Here is a 17,398-nt window from a genome sequence, read left to right as displayed (position 1 = left end):
GACGCCTTATCTAATAATTGATATATGTCCATACTGTTCTAAGCACTTAACACATAGCTAAATTATTTAATTATTCACAATCACTTTAAGAAGATAATGTTAATAAATATTACAGATAAGGGGACCAAGTCACAGAAAGTTTATTTGATTTGTCTAAAGTCATAAAGTTGGAAAGTGGCAGAGGTAGCTTTGGGATTTAGGTAGTCAGGCTCAAGCTACAGTCTTCTGAAACTCTGCTGAATTCTGTGTTGTAATGATTGCCTTTTGCTTAGGGAGCCACTAAACACAAACAAATGTGCATTAAATTTTACTACACATTTAATTGCTGTATTTAAACCCCTAAAATGGCTTTATCAGATGTAGAACATTTGGCTATAGACAGAAGGAAACAGAAGTGCAGGTGGAAAAAAAAATTCATATACATTGTCTTTGTCAGGACCCCAGAGAAACCTCCAACTCTCAGTGCCAGAAAAAAATAGACTTTCACAAGTAATTTAAATTGTTATCCTATAGAAAAGTAAAATATTATATCACATTATGTTTCTATTTTTGACCATTAGCCAACACCAAGGTAAAATTTAATTTGCCGCAGTCTGGCTGGGCACACAATCACGAGCCACCACACAGCTTGTAGATTCAAACAGCAACTCTTTATTCCCGAACTCACACCAGCCGTCTACAATCACGTTCTGGGGAAATCCACGTTCTCTGCCCAAATCCACGTTCTCTGCCCAAATTCACGTTCTCTGCCCAAATTCACGTTCTCTGCTGGGCTTCTATCTCCAAAATATACTGTCAGAATCCCGTGAGAACTCAAGGGGAACTCAGGCAGCAGGATACGCCCTATTCCCAGGAGGAATAATCTTAAACCTTAAACCTGGAACCTAAACTGGGAACGCCCTAAACACGATTATCTTAAAACCGGGAACACCCTAATCTGCCTTGGTCCTTGAGCAAGGTCACCTACATTCAATGTCGCTGCAACATGTCAGCAACATGGGGTACGCTGGCAAGGAAATTGTCATACCTACTTGGCTAATGGCTCCCAGCATCTCCCCCCTTCTGATTAATTAAACAACAAGCAATGTGGCTTAAGGACCGTGCCTGGTAGGTTGTCCAATTCAACATATGGTTCTTACCCGTCATCGGAAAACTGACCTTTAGGCGTCAGCCTCCTGTCTTAGGTTGATACCACTGCAATTGAATCATACCCGTCACTGACTACCGGTCCAGCATACAGCCATACTTGTGGATAGGTCTATGCACCAGTGGGGGGGTGAGGTTCTTTGCCTCACCTCTGTTGGCCCCCAAATTTGGCCTTGGTGCCAGTGGGGGAGTGAGGTTAATGTGGCTTAAGGACCGTGCCTGGTAGGTTGTCCAATTCAACATATGGTTCTTACCCGTCATCGGAAAACTGACCTTTAGGCGTCAGCCTCCTGTCTTAGGTTGATACCACTGTAATTGGATCATACCCGTCACTGACTACCGGTCCAGCATAAGCCATTGGCCCCCAAATTTTAGACCATCACTAGCAGAAGGGAGGAGGATACAGAAATGCCACGACACCAAGCCAATTGACGGCTCCTTGGGAAAAATTGCATCACTGGTGACACCATCAGCAAAGATATGCCAGCACTACCACAATTAACATGGGGTGCGCTGGCAAGGAAATAAAAATTATATCACTGGTTAATCACTGTTGCAGATGTAAGAATGGCCAAGCTGGAGCTCTGAATATCAGCTGTTATGGATTTGAGTCAAATCATCTTCTTTTCGATCTGTAGAAATTGTTTTAGTTAACCTCTCTGGAATCCAAATCGGCTGCTGTTCTCCCTGTGGAAAAACACAAACAGACCCCCGACTCCAGACAATCACTGGGTCAGGACCTTTCCATTGTCCTGTTAGAATATCTTTCCAAAGTACTTTAGCCTTATGTACATTTTTTGGATACATATGCCTTTCCGCAGCACTAAGTCCTGATGAATCTAAATTTTAAAAAGTTTAGGGTAAAAAGGGTTATTTTAAGTTTATCTTTGGGGGATATATACCCCTTTCCAATTCCCTCTTTTTGTTTTAATAAGTATATGTCTGTATCTAATAGTTGTCTTAGCTTTTTGCATTTTCTATCTGTAATACCTTACTTGACATTTTCAACCATTTTTTCTTATTTCTATCTTCTAATTTTTTTTTCTAAGGTTTGTATATTTACCCTTAGTTGCTTATTTTCCTCCTAGTTTTTTTTTTTCTTCCTATTTTGTGGGTTTAAAATTCTTGTCTTCCTACATCTTTTCTATCTTTCTACATCCTCTTTATCTTTTTTCTTTTTAACTTTCTATACTTCTGTCTTTAAAGTTTTTCACTTCAAATTTTTAATCTTTTTTATCTAAGTATCTTTTATCCTATTATCTTCCCATTTTTTTTAAAGTAATGCCTTTAAGATTAACTAGGCTTCGAATGATGCAATAAAGCAATTTTTTTTTCTGCCATGAAGGTATCTCGACCACCTTCAATTTAACCTTTTAAAGCCTTTTAATTATCATCTATACTGTACTTTTAAATGTACTTTTTTACCACCTACAGCTTCACTCTTTTAAACAAGGCTTAGATTCTGTTTAAATCGCTTTAATGTTAGTTTACATGGCTGCCCTTCAACCAAAGGCTTTTTTTTTTTTTAACTCCATTGAGAAGCTTTGTCTCAATCTGCCATGTACAAATACCTTTTTCTTCTTTTTTCCTTTCTCAAGCTTTTAAAGTAAGTCTAGTTTCCTCAAAATCTTTTTAAATGGTATTTTACAACTTTTTACTTTACCACACAGATTATCACTCATCTAGAAACATTTCTTTTTCCTTTAACCTTTTATATTAAAATATATTTCCATATCTTGAATCTTTTTCTCTTTTTTAACCGTTAACCCTTTTTATAAATTCACATTTTGAAACAACTCTTATAAAATTTCTGATTTAGACAAATTACTCCACTTTAATAAGATGAAAGACTTTCATGTTTTTTAAACTGAAAATTTTTCTACTCTTTGTATATAAATTACACATGATAGAATCTTAACACTTAGTAAACTTGTTTTAGCAAAGACACAGACACAAAGCAATATTAAACATTTTTCCATTTACCAATTTATGAAAACACACATAATGTTTAAATATATTACCTTATGGAACTTAATAAGTAAAGAGTACTTGATTTCATATTTAGTGGTTGATATTTTAACACTTTAGCATTGTAAATTAATCAGATATCTGTAAAAACCAAGATCTTAGACAAGTGTAGTAAACAGAACTAGCCATCTCTTTCTTGAAGAAAACTCCTTCTACAGGATACCATGATGGTCCCATTGATATACTTAATAACTCGTCTTTAAAAAGCCATGGGCTACATTTTTGTATTGTATCAACATATGTCCTAACTGCTCTTGGTCTTACTGGGGTGCCTCTTTCCTCTAACAATTTTTCTTCCTCGGAGGCGAACAACTTCAAACCTTGAGTCAACCATTTCCCCCTGTTTGCCTGAGAAAGTTCTAGGAACAGGCAACTTGAAATAAAAACAAAATAAATCAAAACGATAACACATTGTTTTTTGAAATGTTCACCCATTCTTTCTCTCTTCCTCAAGGGTGAGAAATTTCACTTACCTTTAAGCTTCAGAAATTCCCCGCACGGGACGCCAAATGCCACAGTCTGGCTGGGCACAAAATCACGAGCCACCACACAGCTTGTAGATTCAAACAGCAACTCTTTATTCCCGAACTCACACCAGCCTTCTACAATCACGTTCTGGGGAAATCCACATTCTCTGCCCAAATCCACGTTCTCTGCCCAAATCCACCTCCACTGGGCTTCTATCTCCAAAATATACTGTCAGAATCCCGTGAGAACTCAAGGGGAACTCAGGCAGCAGGATACGCCCTATTCCCAGGAGGAATAATCTTAAACCTTAAACCTGGAACCTAAACTGGGAACGCCCTAAACACGATTATCTTAAAACCGGGAACACCCTAATCTGCCTTGGTCCTTGAGCAAGGTCACCTACATTCAATGTCGCTGCAACATGTCAGCAACATGGGGTACGCTGGCAAGGAAATTGTCATACCTACTTGGCTAATGGCTCCCAGCATTAATTCATATTTAATATTTGTGGAAGACATTTTGAATTCATTTTATTATTCAAACATTGTTTTACTTTATCTTGCTTACCCTCATTAGGATGCCTTCTTAATTTAAAAAATTAATTTATCATGGCCAGCATTCTATTTGAAAACAATAGGCAGTGCTTAATTTGAATGAGCTATTAAAATAAAACATGGGAAATGCTCAATAAACATTTTTATTGATTATCAAACAGAGCAATAGTTATATTTACATGTATCACAGTAGTAAACCATTACTGACAATATATTGAGTGAAATAAACACCTTTCATTCATATATTCATTCAATCACAATTTATTAAGTGCTTATCACGTGCCGGCACTGTATTATTCATTTGATATTGTTAAAATGTGACATATTTGTTGAGCCGAACTAGCATTATAATTTCAATGCAAAAATTATTGGTATTTAAGCACACTTCGATTTGTTAAACTACATTTCTCAGGATGATAAGCTATTCGATCTGTAAGTATTTATCCACCACTTGACTAGACATCTACAGGGCACAGGTGAGGCCATGAATAGCCCATGTGAAGTCTCTCCACACCTGGAGCTTAAATTCTAATAGAAAAGATCAACAACAGAAGAGGCAAAAATACACAAAGTGCTGATAGTTCTATGAATGAAAATAAATCCAAGAAATAGATGTATTTAGTGTACTCTTTTAGACTGGGCAGTCTTTTTGATAATGTTGTATTGAGCAAAGTTCAGGGAGCAGGAATTGCCCTGAGGGGATGTGGAGGAAGAGGTTCTTGCAAAGTGAAGAACACTGGGGAGCAGTGGGAAGGAGGCAGGAAGGCAGTGTGTGAATGGGACCCAGGGAGTCAGAGTGTGAAAAGTCAGACATGAGATCAGAGAGGGCCTGGACACCCTGTTACAGGAGTACTTGATAGCTTATTTAGTAAGATGGAGACTTGATCTGTCTCATATTCTAAAAGATTGCTGTGGTTGCAAAAGAGTGGAAACAGCAACCAGTTGGGAAGCCACGTGAAAGAGGTGACAGCTTGGACTAAGTTGAGAGACACTGGATTTTGTTTATACTTTGAATATAAGAATCGAGGAGAAGTTTTCTGACTATAAAAATGTATGAGAGAAAGGAAATAATGGAGAAGGGCTTCAAAATGAAGTGTTAATTTATTTTTTTCTAACAGTATTTTGAATATTACGTGATACTGTGATTTTGATGTCTCATTATTATCTCAGCTTAAATTAATTCAACAAAAATGCCATTTAGAGTTCTAATCAGCTTTTCACAGTTGAAGTCTTTTTTTGTTTTCTGCTAATGAAAAGCACATACCTATGACAGTAGGAATGGTTTAAGTTAAGACACAGGCAGCTTGGCATGAAGTATGTGTAAATTTTACTCTCACTGTATTAAGTGGCTCCTTATATAAATCTGCTCAATTCAAACCAAGCAGATGCCTATGCTAGTTGAATGTGCTAGTGGAAAGACCAAAGATTAAGTGTATATGGAAATATACTTGGTCCTCATCAGCAGCCATGCCAAGTATCAAGAAACAGACATTTTAGGAAGGCTCCCTACATCTTTTTGGGTAATTTATTTTATGGATCTAGTCCTAGACACTTCTGGAATATTAATCTATCCCTTTTTTATTTGAGAAAAAAAATAAAATATAAAACCAGAGTGGCTTGCAGAATCCAAGTGAGCTTTACTTAGTGGTTTATGTTAACACCAGATATTGTTAATAAACTCTTCTTTTCACAATATTGCTAAGATACATATGTTTCCAAAGGGCTGGTCATGTCTCCCCCTCTAAGCCTGTCATCACCATCCTGAATTAGCTGGAGCAGTAGCTGCAGAATGAATTGAGACTCTCCCTGTAAGCAGGCACTGACTGCTTTCTTTTAGTGTTCCCACTTCCTGCCAAGAGTGGGAAGAAGGAGAGATACTGTGTCTCAGGCTTGGATCCTACCCACAGTAGTGATCTATAACTGTCTTGAAATTAAAGTGGGAAAAGAAATTGAAAGCACTTAAAATAAACGGGAATAAAGACAGTGCAGTGCATTGTGTTTTACAGTTCGAACGTTGAGTTTCTCCAGATGGAGCAGTCATTCAGTCAGAAGGTCCTTTTTTGTTTGTTGGTTTGATTGATTTTTTTTTTGTAGGTGGAAAGCATTTTCTTTGGAAGAAAGCATTTGTGTACATAGAAACTACTGCATCTACCCTGTCCCTTCCTAATCTCTATCAAATACCTTCATCAGGATGCAGTGAGATTATGCTTTTGTTGCTGTGACATAAAGTGAAGCAGAGAATGGGCATGTCCTTATCAGCACGGACAGATAACCCTGCTGTGCATTTTAGGCTGCTAGTGGTTTTTTTTTTTTTTTTTTTTTTTTTTGAGTACCTAGCACTATGCTGAGTAAGTAGTAAGTTGTCACCAGCTAAACAATTGATTCGTAAGCTTACATTTTAAGCCATTTCAGCTCACTTTTGTAATTTAAAATATACTGTATGTGAATAATGCATTGGCAGCCAATGTTGTTGAAGCTTACAAAAGAATTACCTGGCTTTTTTTTTTTTTTTCAGGTGGCATCGGGTAGCAATCAGTGTGGAAAAGAAAACTGTGACAATGATTGTTGACTGTAAGAAGAAAACCACAAAACCACTTGATAGAAGTGAGAGATCAATTGTTGATACCAATGGAATCACGGTTTTTGGAACAAGGATTTTGGATGAAGAAGTTTTTGAGGTAAAAATAAACTTTTAAGCTGAATATTATTAAAGCAGATGAACTAGGTTAATAACAGTAACGATCAATATCTGTTATGAAGCAAAGTTGAAAACTGTAAAGAGTGACCTACTTTCTAACCCTGTGGGTGTAGCAGTGATGTTTTGTATTGTTTATTAAGGGAATGACCAGACAATGGTGACTGAAGTGGCTGGGGAACCTTTACAGAGATTGGTTGATTTGAACACAGGCACACTATTCCCCTGGGAGGGACAAATGGCTCTACTCTTAGTACTTTGTATTATTTTCTTTGGAGAAAAGAACATTTTCTTCTCTTCCTTCTCTGGAAGATTAATTTCGAGAAATGTACAAGTCTCTATTCTGACTTTCTTTGTTCTTTGTGAGTATTTCCAAGGTAAAGTAAAGATCATATTGCAAAAAGATGAACTTTTAAGCTTTTAAATCATAATTTTAAAAATAATATGAAGGTCATGGGAAGCAATCTCTTTCAATTTTATTTCACTAATTATGATAATCACATTCTTTCCTTTAATTCTTCAATCATTGGACCTGGTAATTTGTGCTTTTGTTTTTAGTCATTTTTTAACAGAACAAACAGATCTCAGTCTCCTGACCTCATAAAGAGAAGCATGCACTCCTGACACATTATTCATTACTTTCATGATTGTTTTAACATAATTTCTGAGTCAGTTAATTTTCAGAGTGAAACAGAGTAAAACTGTGCAATATAATATAGATTGAGCCATGTTTCCCTATGGGAGATTTGCTGTATTCTGTTGATGTGTCAAAAAAAAAAAATATATATATATATATACACACACATATATATGCACATACATATGTGTACACACACATCTATACATACAGTGTATATTTGCATTGAAAATACAGTGTAAATTAGAGTATTAGCTAGACTATCATATTCTTGTAATTATATACATAACTATGGTCTGAGGTTAAACATAAATAACACTCATGACATTTTCAAATTATTTATTTAGAATATAATATTTTTTCTGATGTTTTTCACTTGTGTGTATTTAAGTCTTTGACTCTACATAAAATATTTTAATCTGTGATATGTCTGGATTAAACGATAAACTGATTCTGGTAATATATATTGGTAATGTAGACCCAGGTCATTCAATGTAATTCATCGATTGCACACAATATGGTAAAGAACTATTTATTAAGCAAATGAATATTATAAACAATTAGTATAATTTCCAGTCTTTCAGAGTCTTATTTTAGAATTAGACTATTCGCAGGCATAATGCATATTTTAACCCCAAGAACCTTATTTTCCAGGATCATAAATGAATAATATAGGATGTCATCCCCTGGCCCCTGCCCTTTTTTTCTCTTTCTCTATCTCTTCCTCATTTAAATTTATAATACCATATACCACATTTTACATCCTAGAGTAACTCCAACCATTTATCTAGAGGAGCTATTAAAACATTAAGAAAAATAATTCTGAAGAAATTGTTTAATGGAACGTCTAGTGAATTGACAATGTGTGGTGAAAAGTACATTTATTAAGCTGCTTCACATTTTGGAGTTTTATGAAACTCTTATGAAGCTTTAAATAGAACATTTATTTGCTACAAAGCATGAGTCAGTTTTTTAATGTGTAAATGAAGAGAGCACCTTTCACTATCAGATTATCCTCTACCATCTTTGATCAGATAAATAGGGAAACTTTATTTTTACTTAATAAACTGTTTGAAATGCTTTAGAGCAAAATTTTTTTAATTGGCTGAAATTTTATATTTGTCTAATTCACATATCCAGTCATCATATGTTAAATTAAGGTCTTATTTACTAAATTGTATTACTGTATGGCTATATAAAATTTCTAAACCAATATAGTTTCTTTCCATTTAAAAATAGAGCATGAAGAGAAAAAATGATTCAAACACATAGACTTTTAAATTTGAATCAAATTCTCACAGCTTTTGTGAAATTAGCTCATCCTGTCAGAATATAATGTTAATATATCCTGGTGTAAAAATTTTCTCAAAAAATTTTACTGTCATTTTTTTTTTCATACACATATCAACTTTCAGATCTCTATAAGTGAATTTGTAGAAGTAAACTAAAAATGAAAGCAGACAGAATGACACCATATATATATCATTTTAGTGTTTGATAAACAGTAGTGATGATGAAGATGTTCTGATAACATCAATGATTCATTAGCCTGAAAACTAGAAATGTCACTTTTTCAAAAATACAGTAATTTGTATTTAGATTAAGATTTGTTTAATGTATTTAATTTCACATATATGCCACCCTACACTTCTCTAATGGAACTTTCATCCCCCCAAATACTAAACATGGCTATATTTACATTGCAGTCTGATGACATAAGAATTCATCAGTAAACAGATAGAAGCAGAATTGAAAATTTTAATTTTGACAAGAACAATTTACATGAAAATGCCAAGATGACTATATAGACCCATAAGTCATATTATATAATTTTAGCATATCAGAGTGAGTATATATGATTTGATTCTGGAATGAGAAAGATTTGATTTTGAATGCCATCATCCAGCTTAATTTTCACTTTTCTCTATGTAATTAATTTATATATGTTTGAATCTCTCATTCTTTACATGAGAAATATAATAGAATCTCCTTTATTAGGATCATGTAAAGTGCTTAAGATATTAATATGAATTTATGTACCTACATTCATAGGTAACACATAAGCAGTTACATGTATTAATTATGTAGTAAGGTATAGTTTTCTTCTTATTACTTTTTAAATTAATTTCTAGCTATGGTGTTTCAAATATATTTGTATGCATTTTATATCGGTAACCAACAGTGACCCATGTTTAAGTCAAAACTCTTAGTGTACCCTTTCCTGGGTTATTGCTAGTTTACAAAGTACATTATAAAGATTGGATAAATCTGTCCCCTAAACAGACATAGCTGAGTACAGGCCTTTATAAGTGGAAGATGGTCTGAGTGGGTGCACACATTTATGTAAGCACAAAGTGTCCAACCTATACTGATCAGAACTCTTGGTTTTTCCATTTTGACAATATGCTGCAAAGATGTAAGGAAAAATAAAAAGAAGAACCACATTGCTTGTGTTTATTATCAATAAGATCATTTTTGAAGACTTTTAAACAGGAAAATTGCCAAATAACAAGATATAGCCATTAAAACTCAAGTTTTCATAGCATCTGTTATGGTTTGGATGTGATGTGTCCCCAGAAAGCTCATGTGTGAGACAATGCAAGGTTCAAAGGAGAAATGATTGAATTATAACCCTGGCCCAGTCAGTTAATTGATCCCTGATGGGATTAACCCAGCAGTAAAGAGGCAGGTGGGGTGTGCTTGCTGGAGGAAGTGGTTCATTGTGGGCGTGGCTTTGAGAGTGGAGACTCCCTATTTTTCCTTCTGATCAACACACGACTTCTTCCCTCCGCCACACTCTTCCGCCATAATGTCCTGCCTCATCTTGAATCCCGAGGAATGGAGCCAGCCTCTTGTGGACTAAGATCTCTAACACTGTAAGACCTCAAATAAACTCTCTTTCCCATAAAACTGCTCTGGTTGGATCTTCTAATCACAGCAGAGAAAAGCTGACTAAATCAGCATCATAAATTTTAGTCTTTAATTTTTTAGAAGTATTGAGAATCATAGCTGATTATTACAAGTCTTTTATATTTTTAACTAACATTTATCTGCCTTGGGGAGATTCATTCATTGAAACAATTAGTGAAATATGATGACAATTAGATGGGAAAAGCTTCTTGATGAAAATTTTGCGTTTATCCTTACTCAGAAAATATTTTTAAATTCAGTGTTTTTTGTTTGTTTGTTTGTTTTGTGTGTGTGTAGAAATCCATGCAGAGAAGTAACAATATATACAAGCTATGCTTTCTTTTTCTTTTCTTTCTATTTAAATTCCTGGGATTGAATCCAGGGCTTCTCCCATGGTAGGCAAGTGCTATGCCACTGAGCTTTACACTCAGCCCTCAACCCTGCAAAACTATGCTATTTTGGTAGTTCTGCAAGACCTGAACAATAAATAATGATAATGAGTAGGTGAATCCTACCTTATATACTAATAGCCATTCCAAATATTCCACTAAATTCTTATCAGATTAAGCTGGGCCTAAGTAACCCACACTTGTAATCCCAGTGGCTCCGGAGGCTGAGGCAGAAGGATCACGAGTTCAAAGTCAGCATCAGCAACTTAGTCCCTAAGAAACTCAGTGAGACCCTGTCTCTAAATAAAATGTAAAAAAGGGCTGAGGATGTTGCTTGCTTAGTGGTTAAGTGCCCCTGGGTTCAATCCCTGATACCAAAAAAAGAAAGTTCTTATAAAATTAAGAGTTTTATTATTGACTTATGATGTCTTTTTCTCTTTTACTGTGTATATTTTCCAGTGGTACACATTTTAAAAATTGTAAGACAGTAGATATGGATGGAACTATGTGGTAGGATGGAGGGAATTTTCCAGTATTCACTTTTGCCAGTTTGAATGTATGTATATTCATGGCCCTTGAGAATTTTGTATATTATCCTATTTACATAGTGTTTTCAATTTGCTAAAAACCTTTAAAATTTTGAGTCTATATGAATGAGGAATATTGGTCAATGATTCTTTGTATTTTTAATATCTGTCAAAATCTGATATTAGAATTATGCTGTTCTCATGTACTGAGCTGGACAGTAGTCTTTCCATATCTATTTTATGAAAACTTCTGTGTATAACTGATATTATTTCTTTCTCCAATGTTGTATAAAAGGCCCTAGTGAAGCTGGGCATGGTGATGCACACCTTGAATCCCAGTAGCTCAAGGTGGGTTGAGGCAGGAGGATTCTAAGTTCAAAGCCAGCTTCAGCTAATTAATAAGGCCTTAAGCAATTTATTGAGACCCTGAGTCAAAATAAAAAATAGTGACTTAGTAGTTAAGCATCCCTGGGTTCAAACCCTGGTATCAAAAAACAAATAAAATGAATAAAAAATAAAAAAAAACAAAAAGCACCAGTGAAAAATATCAGCCTGAGGTTTCTTTTCAAAGTTATTTTTTTTTTAATTGCTTGCCATGGTGGCACATACCTGAAATCACAGTGACTCAGGAGGCTGATGCAGGAAGATCAAAAGTTCTAGGTCAATATGAGGAATTTAATGAGACCCTGTCTCAAAAAATAAAAAGGACTGTTGCTCAGTGGTAAAGTGGCCATGGGTTGAATGCCCAGTACCAGAAGTATAAACATTAAAAAAATAAAATAAAAATAAAAATTTTCCTAAAAAGGTATTTTAACGTACTCAATTTCCTTAGTAAATATATTTTGTTGATATTTTTAACAGATCACTTTTAGGCTTACTTGATTCTTGACTGTTTCTTATATTTAACTTTATTTCTACATATAATTTGGAAACAGAAAATTTCTAGATTCTTAAAGTAGAAGATCAATATTTTAAGAATCATTTCTTCCCACTACATGAATTTTAAATTGTACATTATTTTTTCTAAGTGAACCTATTGGCATTAGCCTGTTGGATATTCTTGTTTTTGATCCCCTTTGCTAATTTCTTCCTTTTTGATTGATGTGAAGAGACTAATAACTTTTAAAATACATTAAGAATTGCATTAAATGTTGATTTCTTATTGGTATGGCTTGATATAGGTCTATAATTTTTGTATTCTCTTTGCTTTCTGAATCTTTGTACATCACCTACTTCCTCCAATTTTTTTTTGTTTGTTTTTGGTGATGGGGAGATTGTTTGAATACTTTTTAATGTTGTATAGTATTTTATCGTTGGATTACTTTGCTAATTTTTAATTTGTGGTGAGTTTAAGAATTCCAAAATGTATACTGGTATTTTATGATCTATTTTTTATTTTATGCCATGTTATATGTAATGAGAAAACCTTCCTTCCAGTCTTCTTCTACACTGATCTTTATAGTACATTTGTTGTATGTATTAGATCTACATACATTGAAAATATCACAAAATGTTATAATTTTCACTTTAAATAGTCATAAGTATTTTAAAGTTCTTAAGTGAAAAATTTCATATTTATCATTTCTGTTAATCTTTCTTTATTTTTTATTTTTGGAACTGGGGATTAAACTCAGGGGCTCTCAACACTGAGCCACATCTCCAGACCTATTTTGTATTTTATTTAGAGACAGTGTCTTACTGAGTTCTTAATGCCTCTCCATTGCTGAGGCTGGCTTTGAACTTGTGATCCTCTTTTCTTGGCTTCTGGAGCTGCTGGGATTACAGGCATGCACTATAACGCCTGGCTTAATCTTTTATTTTTTAAGGTCCAAATATATTCTCTTAGTTTTCCTGGATATGAGATATTGTTTCTCCATTCATTACAGAAGGGTGTTTTCACTGGCAATAGAATTCTGCATGGACCGTCTATTATTTTAATATTGTAAAAAAGTTCCACATGCTTCTGACCTCTATGCTTTTGCACACTAAATCCACATTCAATTCATTGTTCTCATACACCATTTTTTAGCTGTTATCAAGATTTTTCTTTATATTTGCATTTTAAAGGTTTGGTTATAATTAACTGAGAATGAGTTTGTTTGAATTTATTATTGTGGAGGGTATAAAGAATATCTTAAATATGTAAATTAATGATTTTCAACAAATTTAGGAAATTTTTGGCCAATTTTTAAAGAGTTTCTACTTTACTATGAAGTATTCCATTTTATCTCGTCAACCCCTTGGAGAAGAATTACCAGCTATTTAAAAATTTTTGAGAATTTCATCTAGTTTCTAGTTCATCTCGGAGTTGGCATCTGTGTATTGTCTTTGCTGCATGGTATTATCTTTGTACCTTTCTCAATGATAAGTCCATTGTATTCATTGTGGATCTTTTCCTGGACTTTCTGATCTCCATTGATGCCTTTATGGTTCTCTTACTAATAAAGGCATGGTTCTCTTACCAATACTATACTGTAGCCATGAATGTAACATTATAGTAAATATTGAAGTCAGGTAGTTGTCTTCATTCAATATTGTGACTTATTTGACTATTCTAGATCTTTTTCCTCTAAAAATTTAGAATCAGTTTGTCAAGATCTACAAAATAATATTTCGGTAGATTAATTAGGATTGTGTTGAATATTTAGATAGAATTGAGGATAACTGACATATTGAATATTGATTCAGTTTCCTATTAATGAACTTGGAATACTTCTTCAGATATTCTTTCATATCTTATCAGTTTTATAGTTTTCCTCATATAAATCATATTTTTTTTGTTGAAGTCATACATGCATAGTTCAATTATTTCAGTGCTAACAAGGGAGATATTGAGTTTAAAATTTCAGTTGCCAATTTTTCATTGTTTTTAGGAAAGTGATTGGCTTTTGTATATAAAATTTGTATATTACTTCAACCATACAGTAATCTCTTCTTAGCAATTTGTTTTTGTTTTTTAAATCCTTTTGGGTTTTCTACATGGATGATTATATCATCTACAAATAGTTAAATTCTTTCCCAGTTTACATATATTTTATTTCATTTTCTTTACTTAGTGCATTAGCTAGGATTTACAGTATGATTTTGGAAATTGAGAGGAAATGCTTGTCTTGTTTCTGATCTTAGTGGGAAAGTTTTGAGTCTCTCATTATTAAATATGATGTTAACAATAGTATTTTTGATTGATGTTCTTTTTGAAATTGAGGAAGTTACCCTGTTTCTGTTTTCCTGAAGACTTTTATGGTGAATGCCTATTGGATTTTGCTAAATGGTTTCTTCAGTGTATTGATAAGATTATTTGGTTTTTCTTCTTTAGCTCTTTGATATTATTATGTTAATTGATGTGCAGTTGTTAAATCAGTCTTTTATACTTGGTGTAAATCCCTCTTGGTCATGATACATAATTATTTCCATACATTATATTTTTGATTGTAATATTCTCTTATGGATTTTGGCATTTATTTTTAGGAGAGATATTGGTCTCTGGTTTTCTTTTTTCTTTTCTTTTGAGGGTTATCTTGGATTGAACTTAGGGGCACTTGACCACTGAGCCACATCCCCAGCCCTATTTTGTATGTTTTTAGGGACAGGGTCTCCCTGAGTTGCTTAGCACCTTGCTTTTTGCTGAGCCTGATTTTGAACTTGTGATCATCCTGCCTCAGCCTCCCAAACCGATGGCATTACAGGAGTGTGCCACCAGACCTGGCATCTGGTTTACTTTTAATGTCTTTATCTGGTTTTAATATTGAAGTAATGCAATTTCACAGAATGAGTTAAGAAATATTACTTTTATGACTATAAAGCCTTAATTTAAAAAATACATTTCTTTTATCTCTTTATTCTGAAAGAAATTATAGAGAAATAGCTCACTTTATTCTCAAAATGTATGTATAATTCACTAGTGAACTTGTCCTGTTATTGCACTTGCTCTTTTGGAAAATTACTATTTTTTTTAATTCAATTTCTTCATTGCATGTAGGTCTATTCATATCTTCTATTTCTTCCTGTGGGAGTTTTTACAGATTGTGCCTTTCAAGGAACTAGTCCGTTTCATCTAGCATGTCAAATTTGGGGCATAGAGTTCTAAAATATTTTTTATTATTCATTTAATGTCCAATCAACCTATAGTAAGTTTCCATCTTCCATTTCAGATAATAGTAATTTGTATTCTCTTTCTTTTTTCTTAGATATTCTGACTCAGGTCTTGTCAATTTATTGATATTTTCAAAGAACAAACTGTTGTTTTTAATGACATTCTATATTGATTGTTCTGTTTTCTATTTAATTACTTCTACTCAAGTTTAATTATTACTTCTACTCAAGTTTAATTATTTCTTTTATTCTGCTTACTTTTTTTTATTAAATATTTATTTTTTAGTTGGACATAATACCTTTATTTTTATGTGGTGCTGAGGATTGTATGCAGGTTCTTGAATGTGCTAGTGGAGCGCTCTACCGCTGAGCCACAAACCCAGGATTTAACTTTCTCTGCTCTTCTTTTTTTAGTTTGTTAAGGTGAAAGTTTAGATGACTGATTTTTATATTATTTCTATTTTCTAATGTGTACATTCAATGTTATAAATTTCCCTTTAAGATAAATTTCATTGTCTTTTCCATTTTGTTTTATCTTAAATTTTCTCAGAAGATTTCTTGCTTGACCTGTGTTTAGAAATGTGATTTTTAATATCCTGTTTTGAGAATTTACAGCTATATTTCTGTTACTATTTTCTTGTTTAATTCCTTTGTTCTCTGGTAGATATTGAGTGATTTATATTATTGATTACTCAGCAAATATTGCTGTGACAAATATCTGAGGTAATTAACTTATAAGGATAAATGTTTATTTTGGCTCATGGTTTTAGACGTTGAAGTCCATGGTTTTTTAGCCCCATTGCTTTATGCCTGTGACAAGGTAATATATCATGGAGTTGGGAGCATGTGGTAGAGGAATCTGCTTACTGCATCATGGTTGGGAAGCAAAAGTAGAGAGTAAAAGGAGCCAGGGTCTTAATATTTTCTTCATGTCCCTCCATTAAGCTACACCTCTTAAGGTGATGATCAGAACTTTTGCACCTGGCCTTTGAAGGTTATTTATGATACAAAATGTAATATTTTTGTCCTCGGCTTCCAAAGGCTCATGTGCACCTCAAAATGCACAGGACATTCAGTTCATCTCTAGGAGTCACCAAAGTCTTAACAGTTCCAGGATTGCTAAACAAATCCAAATCCAAAGTCATGTCTGGGTCCCAAGACAAATTCCTAGCTGTCAACCTCTATAAAAATCAAAAGAGCAAATTTAAAATGTCCCAGATAGGATAGCACAAATTAAATATTCCAATCCAAAAGGGAAGAAGAGGGAAACAATTAAAAATTGAACTAAAGCAAGACTGAAACTTAGTTGAGCAAATATGAAATCCTATGGCTCCATGTCCAGTATCCAGGGCACATGGTGGTGGGGTATATGACCCCAATGGCCCATGCAGGCACAGCCCAGTCGTCTTGTTGGATAAAGCTCACATGGCCACTTTCTGGGTCTGGTTATGCTCATTGCCTGCAGCTTCCTTCAGCAGTCATTTCATGTTCCTGGCATCTCTAACCAAGTTAATATAAGACTTCTTTATTTTTTAAAAAATTTGTCCTAATTAGTTATTCATGACAGTTATTCATTTTGACACATTGTAAATAAATGAAATATAACTTCTCATTCTTCTGGTAGTACATGATGTAGACTTACACCAGTTTTTTAATCCTCTATGAACATAGAGTAATAAGGTCTGATTCATTCTAATGTCCTTCTTTCCCCCAACCCCCTCCCCTCCTTTTACTCCCCTCTGTGTAATCCAAAGTACCTCTATTCTTCCCTCACCCCAACCCCATTTATTGTGAATTAGCATCTGCATATCAGAAAAAGCATTTGGCCTTTTGGTTCTTTGGGATTGGCTTACTTTGCTTAGCATGATATTCTCCATCTCCATCCATTTACTGGCAAATGCCATAATTTCATTCTTCTTTATGTCTCAGTTATATTCCATTGTGTATATATA

At 34.0% G+C, this 17,398-nt stretch overlaps 1 protein-coding gene across 3 annotated transcripts in view; it reads left to right on the top strand.

The window, feature by feature from the left end:
- The window catches only part of Col11a1 (collagen type XI alpha 1 chain), a 210,341-nt gene that overhangs the window by 28,228 nt on the left and 164,715 nt on the right, over window positions 1–17,398 (top strand). For all 3 annotated transcript variants that reach the window (XM_027943110.2, XM_027943108.2, XM_027943109.2), the window contains exon 4: window positions 6,712–6,874. In XM_027943110.2, the coding sequence (XP_027798911.1) occupies window positions 6,712–6,874 (163 nt within the window). The remainder of the gene's footprint in view (window positions 1–6,711; window positions 6,875–17,398) is intronic.

This window comes from Marmota flaviventris, chromosome 10, assembly GCF_047511675.1.
Source record: "Marmota flaviventris isolate mMarFla1 chromosome 10, mMarFla1.hap1, whole genome shotgun sequence".
Taxonomy (NCBI): domain Eukaryota; kingdom Metazoa; phylum Chordata; class Mammalia; order Rodentia; family Sciuridae; genus Marmota; species Marmota flaviventris.
This window is presented reverse-complemented; position numbering and strand designations above follow the sequence as displayed.